Source organism: Cervus elaphus, chromosome 14 (genome assembly GCF_910594005.1).
Source record: "Cervus elaphus chromosome 14, mCerEla1.1, whole genome shotgun sequence".
Classification (NCBI taxonomy): Eukaryota; Metazoa; Chordata; class Mammalia; order Artiodactyla; family Cervidae; genus Cervus; species Cervus elaphus.
In genome coordinates, this window is record NC_057828.1 from 72,481,884 (window position 1) to 72,502,663 (window position 20,780).

Consider the following 20,780-nt stretch of genomic DNA (forward strand, 5'->3'; position numbering starts at 1 on the left):
GCAGCCTAGATTAAGAGGCATTTTAAAGGACTAATTAGTCAACCCTTGCTAAAGTAAATTAAGGGCCCCAGTTGAAACAGCCAAAAGGAAACTCTAACACAGCTTTGTAGCAACAGTGCTTGGAGTGTATTCAAATAGAAAAGCTTGGGCTGGAAATACTTGTTTAGAAAAAGAACTACATCACTCCACCCTCTTTTATCAAGTAATCCAAGCCATCTTAAATGCCCAAGGTCTGATCAAGCAAGAGGTATTAAAACTTCTTTCAGCCTGAGCTACATCATGTTTTGGGAATAAACAAATTTTATTCAATGAACAAGTAGAAGGGATTCTTGATTACTACTATAGTTCTTTTGTGTAGACAGACGGCCTCTAGGTTAATGCAAAAGCTCAGGAAAGAACATCAGATCAGGTAAAACACTTTTTATTCAGAAGCAACTCAAAGTCTGACAGGGACACAAGTAGGGATAATTATTAGCTCATTACCTTAGCTCATTGACCTTCAGCACCTATTTGAAGTACTAGTTTTCCAAGTGGGAATGTTACACCCACTAGACTCTCAGCAGTTTCTGACAGCCATATTTATCCCCATTTCACTCAGTAGAGCTGTCAGGAGATGAGCAGAGACACAAAGACGAAAATCATCTACTTTAGTTCTCTTCTTCATGGGTTACAGGCTTTCAAATCAAGAGAGATAGACAGCATTATTGGCAGGTATTGGTCATAAATAACACCTTCCCATAGTCGAACACTCAAAAACCAAACACCAAATATAACTAGAGTTCTTAAATATCCAGTTAATGCTATGCCATACTTTGTTTCAGAAACAGCATTTCTGTGGCCTTTTATTTACCTTTCTCCTTGGATAAAACCAAGAGAACCCATGCTTAATTGACCTATGTAGTTTTCGCAGTTATAGCTTAATTTATAAGAATCAAAGGAATTATAGTTATAATTAAGAATACATTTTAAAATGACAAAATATGAATAAAGCCTACACAGTTGTTAGAGAAATGGATAAAATGAATCAAGTTTCATGAGTGGAAGGGGACTCCCTTTAAGGACATAGTACATAGAAAATACACGGAGTTTGTTTCTATGAGGTTACAAAGAGCTAAAATAGAAAACAATGGTTCATTTCAAGCTTACTGATACATAACTGTTAAGGTAAGAGATAGTCAAGATATTTTGCACATTATTAACTGAGAGTCGTCTACATACTCTCTATGTTAAATATCTAGAGAAAATTCCACGACTTTTTGGCTCAGGGCTCTACTAGACAATCACTGCTTTTTAGTATATGAAGAGAATCCAAAAGATCAAGTTAAAGCAAAGATTTAATTTTTAGGTCCTGGATTTTCAGTATAGGAACTATCTACACTTTAAAAAAAATATCAATAAGAAATCAATACTTTTTCTTAAAATTTGATAGCTTTTTTTTAAAAAAAAAGTAGCAGCCCCTAAAAAACCGAAGACTAAATTCAAACCCCAGCTTCAGTATATGACTACTGATTTTATAAACATCTTCCTCCAGGAAATGTCAAAAATCATAACGTGAAGTTGGGTTGGAAATGCAGTAGATTGCTTAGTAAAAATGTGAGAACCTCAGCTCATATACGGGATATATATCTGGGGGGAGAAAAGACAAACATTGCTAGTGTTCTAGTTTCGCCAACAAGCTGACATTTATCGCTGTTTTTAAAATAAAGACAATTTTAACTTAAGAGATTGTATTTAACACGGAATCAATATAAATGTACTTATCTAAAAATCGTATTTAACCACAATACTTTAAAAATCCACAAAAACGTAGTGAAAAGGTTATATATTTTATATGAAACTGTATTAATGTGTTAGAGGCAGCAGAGACCCAGGGTCCCCTTCAGCAGTGGACCTTCACAGGCCTCCTGCTGCGGCCAGCAGAGGCTTTCAGCTGTGTACAGAAGGTCTCAGAGCAGGAAGAGACAAGACTTGTTTTTTTTTTTTGCCTCTACAAACTGGGATGTCATTATTGTACAGAAGATGCATAATTTAAAAGACTACTCATTCAAAATGTTACAGAGTGGCAAACTTACTTTATGAAATTTAAACAAAGTGTTCACTCTGAGGAAGCTGCACATACACTATGGCAGTAGAACCAGACTAGGTAAACTTCAGAGTCGAAAGGATTTTCACTAAAAATGAAAAAATGGTAGCTTTCTTAAAACCAGAGTTAGAGTCACTCTTGAATTTTTTATCTTGTTTTAATGAGTCAAGCTTCAGTTAACTCACTCAGATGAGAATCTATAATTCTGTTGACTGTTCTGGACTACAGAAGTCATCTTGGGACTTCCTATGGAAATATGTACAGATTTTCCGCATGGAGCTGGGAGTAATGGTGACCTAAAAGAAGAAAGTTCAGATTTTAGAGATTTTCTAAGATAAAGTTCAGATATTACCTCAGCAAGTTATCACTATGGGTATTTTAAGTTAGGATGCCTGGAAATGTGCTTATGTAGCCAGCCAGATTTCAGTCTCAATTACTTTGATGGCAATGTCTCTTTTGGTTGATTTGTACCAAATATAGAAAAACTAAAGGCAGCATGCATGAAAGGAAAACATAGATTTTTCATGTGAATGGAAAATATTTACCAGTTACGCCTCATAATAGGAACCAAAGAGGTTACAATTACCATTCTCTTTGAAATAAATGAGTAAATAACCCTTCCAAATTTACAAACAAGATAGGTATTTCAAATGGCAGATACTACCCTTTTCTGAAGTCTTTATCAACATGTACATAAAGAGGAAAATGTTTTAAAGAAACTTTAGCTTCAAAAGATTGAAATTATAAAGCCAGAAATATCTTAGATGAGCAGACTATTTTTTAAAATGCCCTTAAGATGTACACATTCATGAAAATAATTTTTTATTGAAATTGTTTTTCTGTTAACACATAACTCAGACCAGCTCCCTTGAAAAAAAATAGAATTTTGGCTAGGGGCAAAGATTACCTACGGTGCGAACTTTGAGAGAAGAAAGACTCCTTACAGCCTTTTTTCCCCCTTTATACTCTATAGCAAGGCCTTGGAGTTTGTGTTTGAAGTACTCTTTAAAATATTTCTAGCTTATCTTTCCTAAAATTAGGGGATAAGCTTATTGACAGTAGGAGGGGGTTATGAACATCTGTTAAATTAGTACTGGCCTAAGGTTATCCAATCTCTGCCCTTTATAAGGGCAGTTCTTACTGGTCATGATACCTGGATCACGTTTCGTTCTTCCACCTTTTCCCTAACACAGAAAGAGCTACGGGAGAAACTTCCTTAACCTGCCTCCATCCTTAACTTGCAACCTGAGTAGCAGAAGGTTCTATTCTCTTTGACTGGTACCCGCAGCTCACCCAATGCTCACAGCTACTTCTGCCTCCACCATCATGAGTCACTTGCTTTTCAAGGTTCACAAAGCTATTTCTGCCATTAATATCTGTTTTTTAAATTATCTAAGTTAAATGAAAAGATAGGTAAAATTAAGATGTTTAAAAAAAGGGAGATACAGGTGAATTGCCAAAAATACCAGTGTGAGCAAGATGATCATAAAAGACTGAGAAAAAACTCTAACTCTAGAAGGATTCTGCACCTAGAACTGCTTTATAAGTATCTTAATTTTGCTTTATTTTAAATAATCATAAGCTGTAATTACAAACTGAAAATCTATTTGTGGATGTTGGCAACCTGTCCATGAATTATAGCTTTCTCTATAAAAAGGGGAGGGAAATCTATAAAAAGAGGTTGCAGGTGCTGGGGGGTAGTGAGGCAAATTTTTAAAAAGCAAGGGGTTGTGGGAGGGAATAATGTCAAACAAAGAAGGAAGTTATTTTTGAATTGATAGCTTAGAGGACGAAGGCAGCTTTGAAGAATTAGGCAAAGGGGCTGAGGGGTATGGACTTTGACAGAAGGGGTTTTAATTGGAGTAAATAGGATTGCCAAAGAAAATACAGGACACATGCAGTTACATTTGAAATTCAAGCAACAAATAACATTGCAGTATGAAAAATTTTTAGTATAAATATGTCCCATGCAGTATTTGTCCTATATTTTTATGTACTAAACCTGGTGATCCTAGGAATAAATAGATTTACTTAAAAAAAAAAAAAGCATTCTCACTTCTGAGAAGGCATCTGTGCCTGCCCTGGCCAAGTCAGGAAATGCATTTTCTATCGCTGCCAACTTACCGGGCCTGGAGAAGTCTTTCCACTCTGTCTCCTGGGATTGGGGGTCTGGGACGATGGACTTCGTGGAGATGAATTCTCCGCCTTCCGTTTGGCTGCCATGGCCAATAACCAGTTTTTATTCTCTGGGGAGCTATTCTCTTTGCCTACCACTTCAGAGCCTTCTCCACAAGATCCCAAAGGAAGAGGTAGCGTTCCACAGCCTTCTGAAGCATAAGGACTGGCAGGAGAAGGAGGCTCAGAGACACTCATACTAGCTCCTTCGATCTTGCTCGGTTTGGTAGGACCTAGCGAGTCCTTACCAAGGTCTTCCTGGGTACCAGCAAGGCAGCACAGATCCAAATGAAGCTTTTCAACGGGATCATCAAGTTCAGTCACACAGCTGCAACTCTTTACACACTTTTGTTTCACATTCTCCAGACAACTGGAGTCTAGCCTCCTTTTTACTCTATTTCTAGACTCAGAGCAAGCCACTGCCTGGGATGATTTCAGGCTCACAGGTATGAGGGCTTTTCTGGGAGACGCGATCTTGGTTTCGGAAGCAGGCGGAGTGATGGGTGGTGATAAGGAAGCCGTTCGGGTCATCCAGTTTCTAATGGACATCTTGAAAGATGAGGGTGGCTTGGGAGAGACAGAGGACATGGAGCCTCTTCTGCTGATGGGAGACCGGGCCTTGGCAGGAGGGGTCTTAAGAGAGAAGGTGGGAGTGTTTGAAGGGAGGGGCAGGTCCCCGGCGCAGCTCGGAGCACAGGCTGCTGATGACGGGGAGGAGGTGCATGGACTGCTCTTTACTCTGGGTGCTTTGGCCGGAGTGTTCTGGCTGCTGGGCACTGTCACTGAGAAACCAAAGAGGTCACAAAAATCAGAGGTGAAAGCTACATAATATCCTGGAGTTCTCATCAAAGAAAATTATTCCGATAGCTATCTTAATCATCCAGGACTTGATTTCCCAGTATAGATCACATAAATCATTTGATTCTTCTCAGACCCTTTTTAGCATTTTTCTTCCCATTTCCTAACTGCCAGCCCCCCAAACACCCTGTTGTAAAACATATGCTTGTAAATGTCTAGAAAATACAGAAAAAGAAAAATTTTAAAGTATCCAGGTGGACCATTTTTTATACTTATGCATATACTTATGCATGATCTCTCTCAAGCTTTTCTATACAAAAATGGGACCATGATGTACAAGATACTTAGTAACCTGCTTCTTAATGTATCGTGAACGTTTCCCACAGTGACACTGACCTGTACCATTTTTAACAGCTACAAAGTCCTCTATTCTAAGGTAACAGCAAGACATCAGGGTTGTTAGTGACACTGTTTTCCGTAAGTAGCACTGCTCTTAGCATTTCTGTGATGCTTCTCAGCAATGCTGGGCCCGAGAGGCACCGCATGTCAGGAGTGCACAGGTCTCCAATCCAGCACAAGCACTTATGAGGTCACTTGGGTACAACCGTTCACCTTTTTGGCCTCAGTTTTCACATCTATTAAATGGAGACAGCTTTTAATCTCCACATAAAGTAATCCCATCAATTACTTGTTAAGGTTATCAGGCCTCGTGTGCCTTACACCTTAATATACAATTTATGATTTTCCACAAGCCAAAGAATGCCAAAGAACGTTTCCAAAATGTGATGCAAAACAAATCAAACTGTGGGTAGAACTCTTCTCCATTTGTCCTGCCCCTTGTTTCCAGGCCATGACTAGTACTTCAGGCAAATTCTCATAAACCATGCTTCTTCCTCCTGAGGACCCGACCCAGACATTATATTTTCTCACTCTCCTGAGCTTTCCAGATTTCTGAAATAGGGTTCCTGTCTTCAAATAACAAGGAAAGGGCATTTATTTCTCAGTTACCCAGTCTTTGAATTACAACTCTGATGTTTAATTCAGTTTAACTACTTAGTTGTATTTATATGCAAATAGACACAAGTCCTAACTCTGGTCAGTTAGTTTTCCTGTACATTTTACCTTCTGCTTTTCTCTACTCAAACAGCCTAGCTTTGAGACAGAGAAGTTCTACAAACTGACTTTGTCTAAACTTTTCTCATCAACAGTATGTTCACAACGTGATACGGCTTCTTCGACAAAGATCACCACTGGAAAGCCCCATGTCATCCTGACAAGCTGTAGCAGGGGAGTTAACGATTAGGACCTGTCCATGCAGTGTCTGGTGGTGGCTCTCACTCACGTTCTAGAGCCCGAGTATGGTTACTATTTCCGGAGAAAAGAAACGTTCATTTGCTTCACTCTTCAGTGCAGGTTCACAGTCAATGCACAGCCCCTACTGTTATCAGCTCCATTCAATTGAGCTGAAGAGTATGTTTAGGGCACAAAGTCCTAAAATACCATGGGTCTTACAGCATGCAGATTCTAAGGCAGGATTCAGGGAGAAGGAAAAGTTGGGCCAGGGACACACCAAATATGTTTCTGACACTTCAGTGGCAGAAATCTGAAGTGTCTACTAAAGGCCAATGGAAAATCTGATATGTGAAAAGCTGTATCCTCTTCAGGATGTTATCATTCAATTTTCTTCTCTTTTTCTTTCTTTCCTCCTCTGAACAGCTACAGAGGGGAATAAGATAAAGAGTACAAGGTCCTCTTTTCAACCATCTCATTTCACTCTTATGCTCCTGTGTATTCCACTAGTTTCTGTGTACCTATTAGCACTCACAAAGGCATATGTATATCATACTTAAAAAAGATTACACACACATACACATTCTGCAATTTTCTCTTTTTTCTGAACATCCTTTTTCTCTTTACACCTCTTCATAGAAGTACACTTAGATGCAATACAATCTTTTTAACAGCTGTATATAAGTCACTACATTGACCTTTAGACTTAAAAGACAGCATGCCGTTAGTAGTTTCATCCCCAACTCCTACGGACCCTAAGTGCTGCGTGATATCTGATGACATGGTGGCACAGACTGGGCTACTGCCCTAAAAGCTTCATGAATGTAGGTTCCTTTGCGGAATTAGAGAGTTTACTAATCATCAGTCCATTTGTAGCTTCTTTCTTTAGAAGGGTTTGCCATCTGGCCCCACCCTTCCTTCTCCGTCTGATCACAGGCTCTGCCCCCTGAGGATCCTGTTACAGGAGACAACGTGCAGCTTCCTGAAAAAGCTGTGTGCACTGTAACATCTCTCTGTTCACGTGGTTTTCCTGCCAAGTCTACTCCTTCTTTTCCAGGCAAAAACTCTCATGTTTCCAGGCTCTGATGACAATGTTATTAACTCCTTTGTGAAGATTTCACAAACGTCTTTCCTCCTCTCCCATAGGAAGCAAGTTCTCAAAGCCTTTTGTTTACATAGCTGGGTGAAATGTTTACAATATACTATAGTTTTTGTAGCTCTGCCTCCTGGATTAGACTACAAGCATCCAGAGGGCAAGTGATAATGATTTATTCATTTTTAGGTCTAGTGCCGCTGTAGTTCCTAGCAAGGAATTATTAAACAATGTTTGTTAAATTTCATTACTGCTGACAGGATGAGGGTCAAGTTCCAGGCATCAAAGAACAGATTCTGTAAGTACTGTGTTTGACTTATAAGTCTACAGCAAGCACTTGAGATAGAACAGCTAACATTCCTTCTTTTTAAGATAATCGTCTTTTCACTCAGTGATACTTAGACCAGAGGTTCTCAATATGGCTGCATATTGGACTCATTTGGAGCTTTATGATAATACAGGTACTTGGTCCCTACCCTAGGCGTATTTAACAATTTCTTGAGGTATACAAATTGTTTAAAAGCTCCACAAGTGGTTCTGATGCAAAGACAGGATAGAGAACCCCTTGGCCTGACAGTGCTGAGATCGCTGGCTGAAACAGTGAAGGAATAGCAAGTCTTGGAGCAGGTGCTGACTGGGAAAAGTAGGACAGAAGGGAATGGGGCTGTGTGTTGCGATTTAGGGCCTGCCAGTTAGTAAGTTAAAAGGGCCAAAAGAGAAGACAGGCAATCCAGGACAGCAGTGAAGGGTTGGGGTGGCAATTAGAGGCTTGGGCAAGCAGAGGAACGCAGTTTTCAAAATGGCAGTGTGATTAGCAACAGCCAGCTGGCTGGGAGTTGCTTACGGAGCTGAATGGCCAGTGCACCAGCCTTTGGTCCCTGTGTCCAGCTGCTGCTCTCTGGTGCTCTTCAGGGTAACTCTAGCATGACCCAGAAACAGAGAAATCTAGGTCTAATTCCTGGACCAGTCTTCATCTAAACTCTTGTGCTGGGTTCTAAAGGAGGCGGTACTACAGGCAAGAGCTTTAGAATCAGACTGCAAGGGTTTGAATTGGTTCTACTGTAACTTCACAGCTGGGTGACTTTAAGCAAATCTAAGTTCCTTGAGCTTCAGGTTTGGTTGTTTGGGGAATTACTAATAAATGAGATAATACAAGTAGGTCTTTAAAACAACTATGCTAATACTTAATAATGGCTAAATGTTATTAATATGGCACAAATTTGATCAACATATGTAACTTTTTTGTGACTTAGCTTCCAAAACTAAGAATAATTAATGACACACTAGAAATACCTAGTTAAAAGAAAACATATTTTTCTTCAAAAATGTTTATAGTCATTAACACAGAGATTTCACCTCTGGGAATCTATTTTAATGGGAAATGAAGACCCTAAATTTAGAAAACCCCCCTCCCCCCCAGACACTGGAAATAAAATGTTTAACTACAAGAGAAAAGCTAGGTAAACTATGGAACATTTAAATGTTTTGCTAAAAAGATAGAAAGGAAAGTGCTTAGAATATCATGTTTAGTGAAAAAATCTTCAAGAAATCCAAATGTACATGTAACATGACTCTGTTAATAAGAAAATCTCTATGGATAAAGGGGTAAAAATCTAAAAAATAAGTCAAAATGTTAACTAAAATTGTGTATGAGTGTTGGGGAGGCTGATGACTTTTTCCTTATATAATTCTTTTATTTTTTTCAAAATTAGGAGGCAAAATTAAAGACAAGGCAGCAGAAAGACATCCCATGTTCATGAATCAGAAGAAAACATTGTTAAGATGGCAATACTCCCAAAACTGATATATAGATTCAATGCAATCCCTAACAGAATTCCAGCTGATTATTTCTGCAGAAATTGACAAGCTGGTCCTAAAGTTTGTATAGAAATGTAAGACCCAGAATAGTCCAACAATCTTAAAATTTAAAAGAAGACAACTGGAGGGCTCAGACTTTCTGATTTTAAAACCTACCACAAGGTACAGTAATCGAGACAATGTGGTAACTGCATAAGGACAGACTTACAGATCAATGGAATGGAATTGAGACTCCAGAAATGAACCATTGATGGTCAGTTGATTTTTGATAAGAGTGCCGAAAAAATTCAATGGGGTAAAGAACAGTCTCTTTGAAAAATGATACTGAGAATGTAGGCTATCCACATGCAAAAGAATTTGGACCCTTACCTATCTCATACCATACACAAAAATAAACGCAAAATCAACTGTAGCCCCAAAACTAAAACACTCCTACAAGAAAATACAGATGTAAAATACAGATCTTTGTGACTTTGGATTAGGCAATGATTTCTTAGCTACAACATCAAAAGCACAAATTACAAAAAGAGAAAAAACAACTTACAGAATAAGAGAAAACATTTATAAATCATTACATGTAAGACAAGGGGCTTATATCCAGAATATATAAAACTCAACAATAAAAACAATAGACAAATAACCCAATTAAAATGTGGGCAAAGGATTTATTTGCATAGGCACTTTTCCAGAGAAAATTTACAAATGGCCAATAGGCACATGAAAAGATATTCAACATCATAAGCCATCATGAAAATATCAGTACAAATCAAAACCACAGTGGGATACCACTTCACACTCAGTAAGATGGCTATAATTAAAAAAAAAGGAATAATAACAAGTGTTGGCAAGGTTATGGAGACACTGGAACCCTTATTTTGGGTCTTGAAAATAGACTAGCATTAGATTATGTTGATGACTGCCCAACTCTGAATATACTGAAGAACACTGGACTGTATCAACAGGTGAATTTGTGGCATGTGAATATATCTTGACATATTTTTAAGTCTCAAGGGGAAAAAAAAGTATAGAAAATAAAAAGAAACAACTATTTACCACATAGTTAAATTCTGAATAGAAAATATAATGATAGTAATAATAGTAACTCTCAATCTAACCAAAATCATGACCCTATGTTGGGAAGCTAGGGAAATGTTGAGTGTGTAGAGGTTTGGTAATCATGGGGACATACGAAACAGCTAAGTGCTCATCTCACAGTCTAAGATGTCAATAGATAATGCTGAAGCAACAACAGAAAATCCCAAGAGACAGAAATACACAAATATTACTTAGAGATATAGGAATAAGTATCAAAGAACTAGCTAAAAGATTTGAAGTTGTGACCCCTGGGAAAAGGGAACTATGGTAGGATATCTGGAGAATGCTATCTACCTTATTTAGCCCTGTAGAGTTAGTTGATTTGTTAAAGTAACAACACTTAAAAAAAAAATTTTTTTTTAAAGAGAGCAGAAACCAAAATTAAACGCATCAAACACTTTATAGAAGTAGACTTAGACTGAAAGACTCCTCTGGAGTTTAGTTACACTTGAGGTATCTTATAAGAGGCTAAACAATTAAGTCATTAGAAAAATGAGCATATATTCTTACCCTCAAATCCTCATTACCTTAGGCCTTGACGGCTGACATAAGTTTTAAGCTTGAATTTCAAGTTTATGACCATCTATTGATAACATTTGGATTCCCTTTGGCTGGCTCAGTGCTTAGATTTCTGTTCTCGATTCCCTGTCACTCTCTTTAACTCTACCTGTCCGTTCACAGTTATTATAAAACCCACATTCATGATCTTTTCAATATCCTGGTTTCTCATTTTCTTGACCTTCTTCTTCTATAATAGCCTTGTCCTTTCACTCACTTATTTCTTGGCCTTATTACTAACAGTACCTCCATTGTTACTAAAATCCTCCACTATCTCAATTTCAACCACCACCTATTTTCCCAGTTCTCTTTAGCACTCCAGTGCCAACAATTCTTCATCCCCCGGGGACCCTCAGTTCATTGATCCTACCACTTCTACCTTCAGCCCTACTATATCCTCACTTCTCTCCTTACCCAGTTTAACTCCGATAGCGTATCTATCCTCAACTCCCTTGGCCCTCCACTCACTCCATCATACTCGCAGATTTAAACCACACCCCTGATTAAAACCAACTTTTCCACCTACAGCCTGCCTGTCCTTGTGTAGCAGACACACAGCCATACTGACTGCTCATTTTCAGTGAATGAGTGCTAGCCTCACGTTGATTCTTCACTCAACAATCATATTTCCCTGGTCCATTTGCTCTCTATTCTCTATGTGACTATTTCAGACTTTCTTTTCCCTCCTCAAATCTCTATCACCTCTTCTTCTAATCCTTATTCCCAGTTGATGATCCTGATTCCAACGTCACTAAGAAAACGAAAACTTCCACAAGTTCTGACCCTCCCACTTATCCATCTACCTTCACTGTGACTGTATTTCTTTCTGATCACTGTGGATGAACAATCCACACCCTTGACATAGGCCTACTCTTCATCTTATATATTCGAGGTCATCCCCTCACTCAAGAAAACCGCTCCAGCAAATTTCCCTGCATCAGTTTTCTCCTGGACTAGAGGATCCTTCTAATCACATACAAAATGCTATATTCTCACTAAAAACAAACTAACATTGCTTCATCCTCTAACTACCATTTCCTGTCTTCTTTGCTTTCTAGCAAGATTCCTTGAAAAAGCCTCCTCTCTTCCCATCCTCCTGAACAACACTAACCAGGCCACTGACACGCCACCAAAAACTGCTCTCAGCAAGGTTGCTAAATAACCCCGGTACTGCCAAATCCAAAGGTCAGTTTTCAGCCCTCATCTTACTTGGCATGCCAAAAACATTCAACCAAATTGATCTCTCTTCCCTTTACTTACTTTATACAATATTCTGTTTTTCTCTTACTTCTCTGGTTGTATCTGCTGTTCACCTCTCCAACTTCTAAATATTAGGGTGCTCCAAGGCTCAGACCCCAGACTTATTCTCTTTTCCATATATAGCTGCCTTTTACCTATATGATAATAAATCCCAAATTTACAACTCTAGCCCTGAACTGCAGAATCAAACATCTAACCACCTCTTTGACATCCCCATTTAGATATCTAAAAATCATATCAAACAACATACCAGCTGTTCCCTCGAACCGCTCCTCCTGCAGTGATTCCCACAGAGGTTAACGGTCACTGCACCCTAGCTTCCCAAGCCGAGAGCTCTGATGTGCCCTTGATAGCCTCCCTCACGGCCCACGTCTGATGTGCCCTTGATAGCCTCCCACACGGCCCACGTCTGATGTGCCCTTGATAGCCTCCCTCACGGCCCACGTCTGACGTGCCCTTGATAGCCTCCCTCACGGCCCACGTCTGACGTGCCCTTGATAGCCTCCCTCACGGCCCACGTCTGACGTGCCCTTGATAGCCTCCCTCACGGCCCACGTCTGACGTGCCCTTGATAGCCTCCCTCACGGCCCACGTCTGACGTGCCCTTGATAGCCTCCCTCACGGCCCACGTCTGATGTGCCCTTGATAGCCTCCCTCACGGCCCACGTCTGATGTGCCCTTGATAGCCTCCCTCACGGCCCACGTCTGATGTGCCCTTGATATAACTCTCCCTCACGGCCCACGTCTGATGTGCCCTTGACAGCCTCCCTCACGGCCCACGTCTGACGTGCCCTTGATAGCCTCCCTCACGGCCCACGTCTGACGTGCCCTTGATAGCCTCCCTCACGGCCCACGTCTGATGTGCTCTTGATAGCCTCCCTCACGGCCCACGTCTGATGTGCCCTTGATATAACTCTCCCTCACGGCCCACGTCTGATGTGCCCTTGATAGCCTCCCTCACGTCCCACGTCTGATGTGCCCTTGATAGCCTCCCTCACGGCCCACGTCTGGTGTGCCCTTGATAGCCTCCCTCACGGCCCACGTCTGACGTGCCCTTGATAGCCTCCCTCACGGCCCACGTCTGACGTGCCCTTGATAGCCTCCCTCACGGCCCACGTCTGACGTGCCCTTGATAGCCTCCCTCACGGCCCACGTCTGACGTGCCCTTGATAGCCTCCCTCACGTCCCACGTCTGAAGTGCCCTTGATAGCCTCCCTCACGTCCCACGTCTGACGTGCCCTTGATAGCCTCCCTCACGTCCCACGTCTGACGTGCCCTTGATAGCCTCCCTCACGGCCCACGTCTGACGTGCCCTTGATAGCCTCCCTCACGGCCCACGTCTGACGTGCCCTTGATAGCCTCCCTCACGGCCCACGTCTGACGTGCCCTTGATAGCCTCCCTCACGGCCCACGTCTGACGTGCCCTTGATAGCCTCCCTCACGGCCCACGTCTGACGTGCCCTTGATAGCCTCCCTCACGGCCCACGTCTGACGTGCCCTTGATAGCCTCCCTCACGTCCCACGTCTGACGTGCCCTTGATAGCCTCCCTCACGGCCCACGTCTGACGTGCCCTTGATAGCCTCCCTCACGTCCCACGTCTGATGTGCCCTTGATAGCCTCCCTCACGGCCCACGTCTGGTCCCACAGAACCTTCTGTTGCCTCCATCATGTACATATCCGGAACTTGAAGACTTCTAAAAATTGTATTGTCCGCTACCTCTCTGGTCCAAGTCACCACCATTGTTTCCTAGGTTACTTCAATAAGTTTTTAAATTAACTTCCAGTTTTACCCTGATCCCCTTACAATTTGTTTTCAACACAGAAGTTAGAATGACCAAGAAAAGTCAGATTGTATACTTCTCTATTCAAAACCCTCCAACAGTTTTTTGTCTATCAAAATAAAAGCGAAAACTGTACAAGAACCTTATTTTCTACTACTATTTCCTGTCCTCTCTTCTGCATGCTTTAGCCACAGGGATTACAGCTACATCAGCCTCTTTGAGGAACACAAAACATGCCAAGTCTGCTCCTGCTTCAGGGGGTTTGCACTTGCTGTTTTGTCCACCAGAAACATTCTCAAAAATATCATGACTTACCACTTTACTACTTCACTTTCTGTACTCAAGCACCATCTTTTCATTGAGGTTTCTATGGGCACCTAATTTAAAATTTTTAACAGTATGCTGTTATTCTCCCATTCCTTCTTTCCTTTTTCCCTAATCCACGTATTACTACCTAACAAGCAAATTTTATTTAACTTGTTTACTGACTCAAACTAACATGTAAGCTTCATTTCTGATTCTTGATTCTTTTGATTACTGCAGAATCCACAGCAAATCAGAACAGTGCTTAGCACACAGTAGATGTCCAACAGATATTTAAAGAAATAAATCTACCAGTGTATTCCAGTGCCTTGTGTAGATAATAAACATAGTGTTCAGAAAATATATATTTAAAAAAATGTCAGTAAGATGGTGCTTGCCTTCAAAAACATACTAAAATAAGATCAAATCTAGCTCATCATTTTGTACTGCAGAACTAAACCAATAAAAACATAAAAGAACTTAGAAAAATGCATGGAATCCTTACCAAGGTCGGCTTTCACCTCTCTCTTCTTCTGAGAGGCCCATCCCACTATGGAGAGTTTATCTCCTCCTGATTTCTCCTCTAAATCTCTATTCAAGCGCCAGACTTTCAGTGTATTGTCATCAGAGCAAGTAGCAATCTACAGAGAACCAGAAAGGGAGTTAGTAAGTTTCAACCAAAGATTCACAACAAAGTAAAAAGTAGACATGTCTTTAACGGCTCATGACTAGAGAATTATTCTCTCTGATATAGAAAATGCTATCTAAAAGGTCAGATACTTTCATTCTTTGCTTTCAGAAATCATTCCAGATTTCCAAAGAAGTGGATCCTTTCGTTTCTTCTTTATATACACTCTGCGGGCATGACTTTGTAACCAGTGATTTCTCAGCTAACCTAAAGCTCTACTATAAAACCAGGTTCATTTCATTTTATTTTCAAGAAGTTGGGCAAATCATAATCACCTTCTGTATAACTACAAAACATACATAATTACGATGTCGTTTTTCTCTTACATGATTAATCAGTGTGATGTCACTGACATTCAATTTATATGACTTTCTTCAGAATTCTTCAAGTTCTGGCTTATTGCAAGTAATGGGATCACTCCCAAGATCTGACTTAGCCCATGACTCTAGTATGCTGTGACAAGTAGAATGAAACCATTCCCTAAGATTCTTTTTCAGATAGGTAAAGGAGCAATCTGGGAAAACAACAAGTTCACTAGCCTGAAAGAAGTTAAAAATAACCTTTGCCCCTTTAAAAATATCTGACCGTTCCTGATCTTGGTCCCAAGCCTTTTATGGCAGAGAAAGTCCAGCTTGAAGAGCTTGTGGCAAATGGCCACTGGTACCAGAGCTGTTCCCTAGCATTTGTTTATATAATTTCTCTATTTCAGTAACTAAAGAGAGAGAAAAAATGAACACACGTTCTCTTAAGACTTGGCCCCCAAGGGGCTGGCAGCTTTTTCCTTTCCTTACTGGGAGGCCAAAAGAAGAGACACATATTTAACCGCTCAAAGTGATGCCTGGGATCCCCAGTTGTTCTATAGTCTATTATCTAGTTGTTACTTACAGAGCAACTATTAAGTCTGAGTGTCTGAAAATTAGTATTATCTTATTTAATTCTCATAATAGAAAAGCCTGACACTCAAATAACCTCATTGACAAAACAAGAATAAAGTTATTTGCCCAAGGTCACCACAATTCAGTGGCAGAGCTAGAGTTCATTTATTTTTCAAACTTTAAACTTTTTATCTTGTATTGGGGTAACGCCGATTAACAATGTTGTGACAGTTTCAGGTGAACAGTGAGGGACTCAGCCATACATACACATGTATCCATTCTCCCCCAGACTCCCTTCCCATCCAGGGTGGCACATAACAATGAACAGAGTTCCATGTCCTATACAGTAGGTGCTTGCTGGTTATCCATTTTGAATATAGCAGTGTGCACATGACCTTCCCAAACTGCCTAACTATCCCTTTCTCCCAGCTCAGAGCTAGAATTTAAATCCAAGTTTTTTCAATTTCAAAGTCTAAACCTTTTTTCTTTAAAGTGGGTAATTTACATTCCTAATTCTAGGGTAGGGACAAAATTATTTCAAAGACCCTTTTGAAAAGGCGGTTGTTAAATGAATATGGGAAAACAGTCCTGCTACTTCCTTTGAGTCTTTTCTATGTATAGAGATAAGGACAATATACAATGGATGGAGAAAAATGACATGATTAACTGAGTAATTTGAAAAAAATTCATCTTCAAGTTCTATGAAGATATAAAATTCCTTATTAAAAGCAGATATTTCACTGGAAATCACATGGAAACTTAAGAGGGAAAATGTCACTGGGATGTAATTATTGGTGATTAAAGCAATAATTAAAAAAAAAAAAAGTCTATCATGAGTTCATCACAGAAATGGCTATACAGGGATACAGAAATAAAAGCAAATCCATAGTAGTACTTGAAAGCCAGCAGGGATGTCCTGAGTAGATCAGACCATGAGAAGATTCTAGAAGATAGAAAAACAGATAGGGACAATAGGCAACAAACCTTCAGGACATAATAGACGAAATGGAACTCTCCACAGAAGGAACATTTCCGGTAAATCCAAAGTAACCCAGAGACCAAAGGTGGGGGGCTGGGAGAGTGAGTGGAACCAGGGACACTATTATATGAAATCCCTATATATATGTGGAATTTATTGTTTCTGGGATTTCTGCCTTCCAGGTTTTTTAAATTTGTTTAAAGTATCACTATTAAAAAATTATTTTAAAGTCAGTATATTTTCTTCTTTTCAGAGTGTCTATAACAGTTTAGAGTTACTTCTTCCATAGTTTAGTCACAGATAGCCAAACATTTTAAGACTTCACAGTAAGCACTTTTCAGGCATGTGAGAATCCAAACTGGTCTGTGAAGAACAGTCAAGCCATTACTTTTAATACACATTAATAATACATACATAGTCAGAAATACTAGTTTTCTTCACTTTAGATTTTCTTTTCACCTTAATTTTAAGATGAAATTTTACTAATGTTAAAAACTTAAATTCTATGTTTAGGAAAGGAATGACTTTAGAGAACTAAGAAATCCACTTGGTAGAAAAAAACAGAATGTGTGATTAATGATGATATAAATCCTGGATGGCCTCTAGATCTTTAAATGTTTATTTAAACATAAAAGTCTATATTGGGAAAATCTACAAATTTGTGATCTTTTAAACCAGACACAGAGATTCGCTTACAAACCTTTGTGAAGTCTGATGGACACCAGCATACAGATGTGACCTCTTGAGAATGACCCAGGAGCACAGTAGGAGGATGCCAGGGCATGGAGACCTATCACACCGTCAAAAACAAACAGGTCAGCAGGGCAGTGTTAGGTCTTCCAGACAGAGGCTTCAAATTTATCCATACTTGTATCTTAGATAGCTTTAGAGTTGTTACCAAAAATCCCTAGACATGCCTAGTTATAGCTCAGAAAAAGAGACCCAATGGGCAATGAAAGTATTTCTGTAATTAATCTGAAAAAACAGAAGGAAAACAGCCAGAATAAGTAAACAGTATGAGGTAAGATGCCAGGACAGGTCTTATTTCAAATCAGGACTACTTAGTTATACGTATTTTGATTAAAATTCAAGACTGAAAGGGTGAGTTTCAGCGGCTAGGTATAACACTTCGAGTGGAACCTAGACTAAATTTTAGATCTTCTCTAGTCAGCTACTTCCAGGAACACTGCACTTACTAAATCCTGAAGGTACTTGAGAAATGGTAGCAGATCTCTTTGGACAAGGGGATGGTCTTTCTTCCAAAAGAACTCACTGACTTCTATGAAAGCCGAACGTTGTACTCCTTCATTTTAAAGGGGGAAAAACTATATTCTACACGGCACTTTGGTATTTTTTTTGCGAAAAAAAATTTCTCTGAAATTTTATTTTCAGTTCATTTGCTTAAAGAAACTAAATTTTCAAGTTAAGTATTGTCACATTTTAATGTACAAAAGAAGGGTCACATTGTGCAGTACTACACAGGTGACTAAGAATGATATGTTCCCCCTCACTGGATGCTATTAGTGATATGCGTTTGATGGCTGACTCATTCAAGAGCTGTCAATCCCTGTCAGAGGCCATGGGCATTAATCAGCAAAACACAAAGAGCACAGACTCACATAGCTATTATTAGCATATGTACTTGAAGAGGAGAAATTATTCTCTCCTCATTTACCTGAGACTCTTAATCATTGTTCATTCATATGAAGGAGGCAGCACTCTGAGAAGAATATTTGGAAGAATGACTAAGTAACTTAATGGACTCCTCAGACTGTAGTGAAGAGATCTGACACACTGATTCATGAGGTATCCAACTCAATTATCACTACTCCTCTCCTGGGTTAAACGGCACATATGTAATGATTCAAAAAGCCAAAGAAGATAAAGAGCAGAATCTGATTTGCCTTGCTGGATTAATTAAAGTTTAACAGAAAAGGAGGCTTTTCTCTGAGCTCTAAAAGGATCTCACTGGCTGCCTACTCCTACAATCCCACAGAACTCATTCTCTCACAAGGTGGCAGATTTTAGAAAAGGCTTTCAAGATAGACTCTAATGATCTCAACAGTCACAGAAATTCTCAATGGTCCCAACCTACAAAGTTTCTCTTTATCCAAGACCCAAGAAGGATGGGTAATAGCAAATTAAAAGAGGAAATCCTATGTCCTTCTGACCCTCCGGGGTAACAACATATTATTTTACTCCATGTATTTACTTGCTTCTTGCTTCTAGCTCATCATCTCACGGTACCGCCCCTTCCTCAGTTTCTGAGACATTACGTATACCTAGGAGAACCTGAGTGTCTATATCGAAGATTAAAATAAATGTCAAGAAAAAAAATGCCCACCAATAGAATATATGTAGATTTCTGCATTTATCTACAGGATTTAAGAGGAAAAAAAAAAACCCAAAAGACAGACCTGCTGGAAAAATTTTTTATAATTTGATAATAAGGCAGGAATAAAAACAGTAACAATAGAAGTCAGCATTTATTGAATGATTGCCATGAACCAGGTATCTTACATAGCATTAAAAGCGAGGGGAGGGTTCCTAAAAAGTTAAAAACATAGAATTAGTTACCATACGACCCAGCAATTCTACTCTTGGGTATACATTCCCAGGAGAATTGAAGACATATTCAAACAAAAATTTGTACATGAATGTTCATAGTAGCTCTGTTCATAAAGTCAAAAAAGTGGGGACTTCTCTGGTGGCCCAGTGGTTAAGAATCCACCTTCCAATGTAGGGGACATCAGTTTCCTCCCTGGGGGGGAAACTAAGATCCCACATGCTGAAGGACAACCAAGTCCACACGCCACACTGGAGAGAAGTCTGTGAGATGCAACAAACGATCCTGCATGCTGCAACTAAGACCGGATGCAGCCAAATATATAAATAAATAATTTTTTTAAAAAGCCAAAAAGTGGAAAAGTTTAAATGTCCATCAACTGATAAATAGACAAACAAGGTCTACAATGGAATACAATGGAATATTCCTCCATAAAGAGGAATAAAGTACTGATATAACAAAATGGATAAATCTTATGAAAGCAAAGCCAGACATAAAAGATCATGTTTATATATAATTCCATTTATAGGAAATGTTCAGAATAGGCAGATCTACAGAGACAGAATGCAGGTTAGCGGTTGCCAGAAGTTGGGGGAAGGGAGGGATGGAGTGACTCCTAAAGGTTATGGGCTTTCTTTCGGGAGTGATAAAAATGTCTGGGAATGAGATGAGATGGTTGCACAATACTGTGACTATACAAAAAAAAAAAAAAAATCACCGAACTGTACACTTTAAAATGACTACAATGGTGAATTTTACAGTATTCAAATTCTATCTCAATTTAAAAGAAAAAGTGGAGGAAAGGGCATGTTGTAGGCTGGAATGAGAGCTTATGTCCAACAAGTTTTTATGAATGTTAGTAACAAGTGTTTTCACAGTTGCGGACTATCCCAGTATGGTAAAGTATATTTGATGACTACTCCAAAGAAGATTAATTTCTTCTAATGAAATTCAGGTGACTTAAATCTTTCATTCTTATTCAAATATATTTCTATTTATTGTCACTTCATTATAATATTCATTATAATAGTTATAATAAAAGTATTATTATAATGACATGATTTCACTTTTGAAAACCTCCCTCTATTTTTAAATAGAAAGAGAAGACTATTAAGTCCAAGAGACTTTTACATCTATGCATCCTGGGAAAGGTCAAAACACAAAAAATGTCTTCTCTTACAAATTTTAGTTGTTATAGAATAAAGGCTTAACTCAAGGCAGGGGAAATTCCTAAGGTAAAACTCTCAGAACAATGAAGGTACCTTTAGAAGCAACTGGCCCTAGTCTACAGACCTCATAAAACATTCTGTATACTTGAACAGGCAAAAAAGATCAGCACCTTTCCTCAAAAAACCTCCTTACTCTGCTCAGTTAGTGACCAAACCTAATCTTCATTTCTGCCATGAGATCATTTACA

The 20,780-nt window shown here is 39.4% G+C and overlaps 1 protein-coding gene across 2 annotated transcripts in view; it reads right to left on the reverse strand.

Moving 5' to 3' along the window:
* Window positions 1–405: 405 nt before the first annotated feature.
* Window positions 406–20,780, reverse strand: part of DTL (denticleless E3 ubiquitin protein ligase homolog) — a 50,239-nt gene continuing 29,864 nt past the window's right edge. The window contains exons 12-16 of one of the 2 annotated variants that reach the window (XM_043922975.1): window positions 17,498–17,587; window positions 14,761–14,896; window positions 4,208–5,040; window positions 2,269–2,379; window positions 406–2,171 (exon numbers count right to left, since the gene is read on the reverse strand). In XM_043922975.1, the coding sequence (XP_043778910.1) occupies window positions 2,281–2,379; window positions 4,208–5,040; window positions 14,761–14,896; window positions 17,498–17,587 (1,158 nt within the window). In that variant the 3' untranslated portion in view covers window positions 406–2,171; window positions 2,269–2,280. Of the gene's footprint in view, window positions 2,380–4,207; window positions 5,041–14,760; window positions 14,897–17,497; window positions 17,588–20,780 lie in introns of both variants that reach the window. The other variant, XM_043922974.1, reaches the window with a different exon arrangement.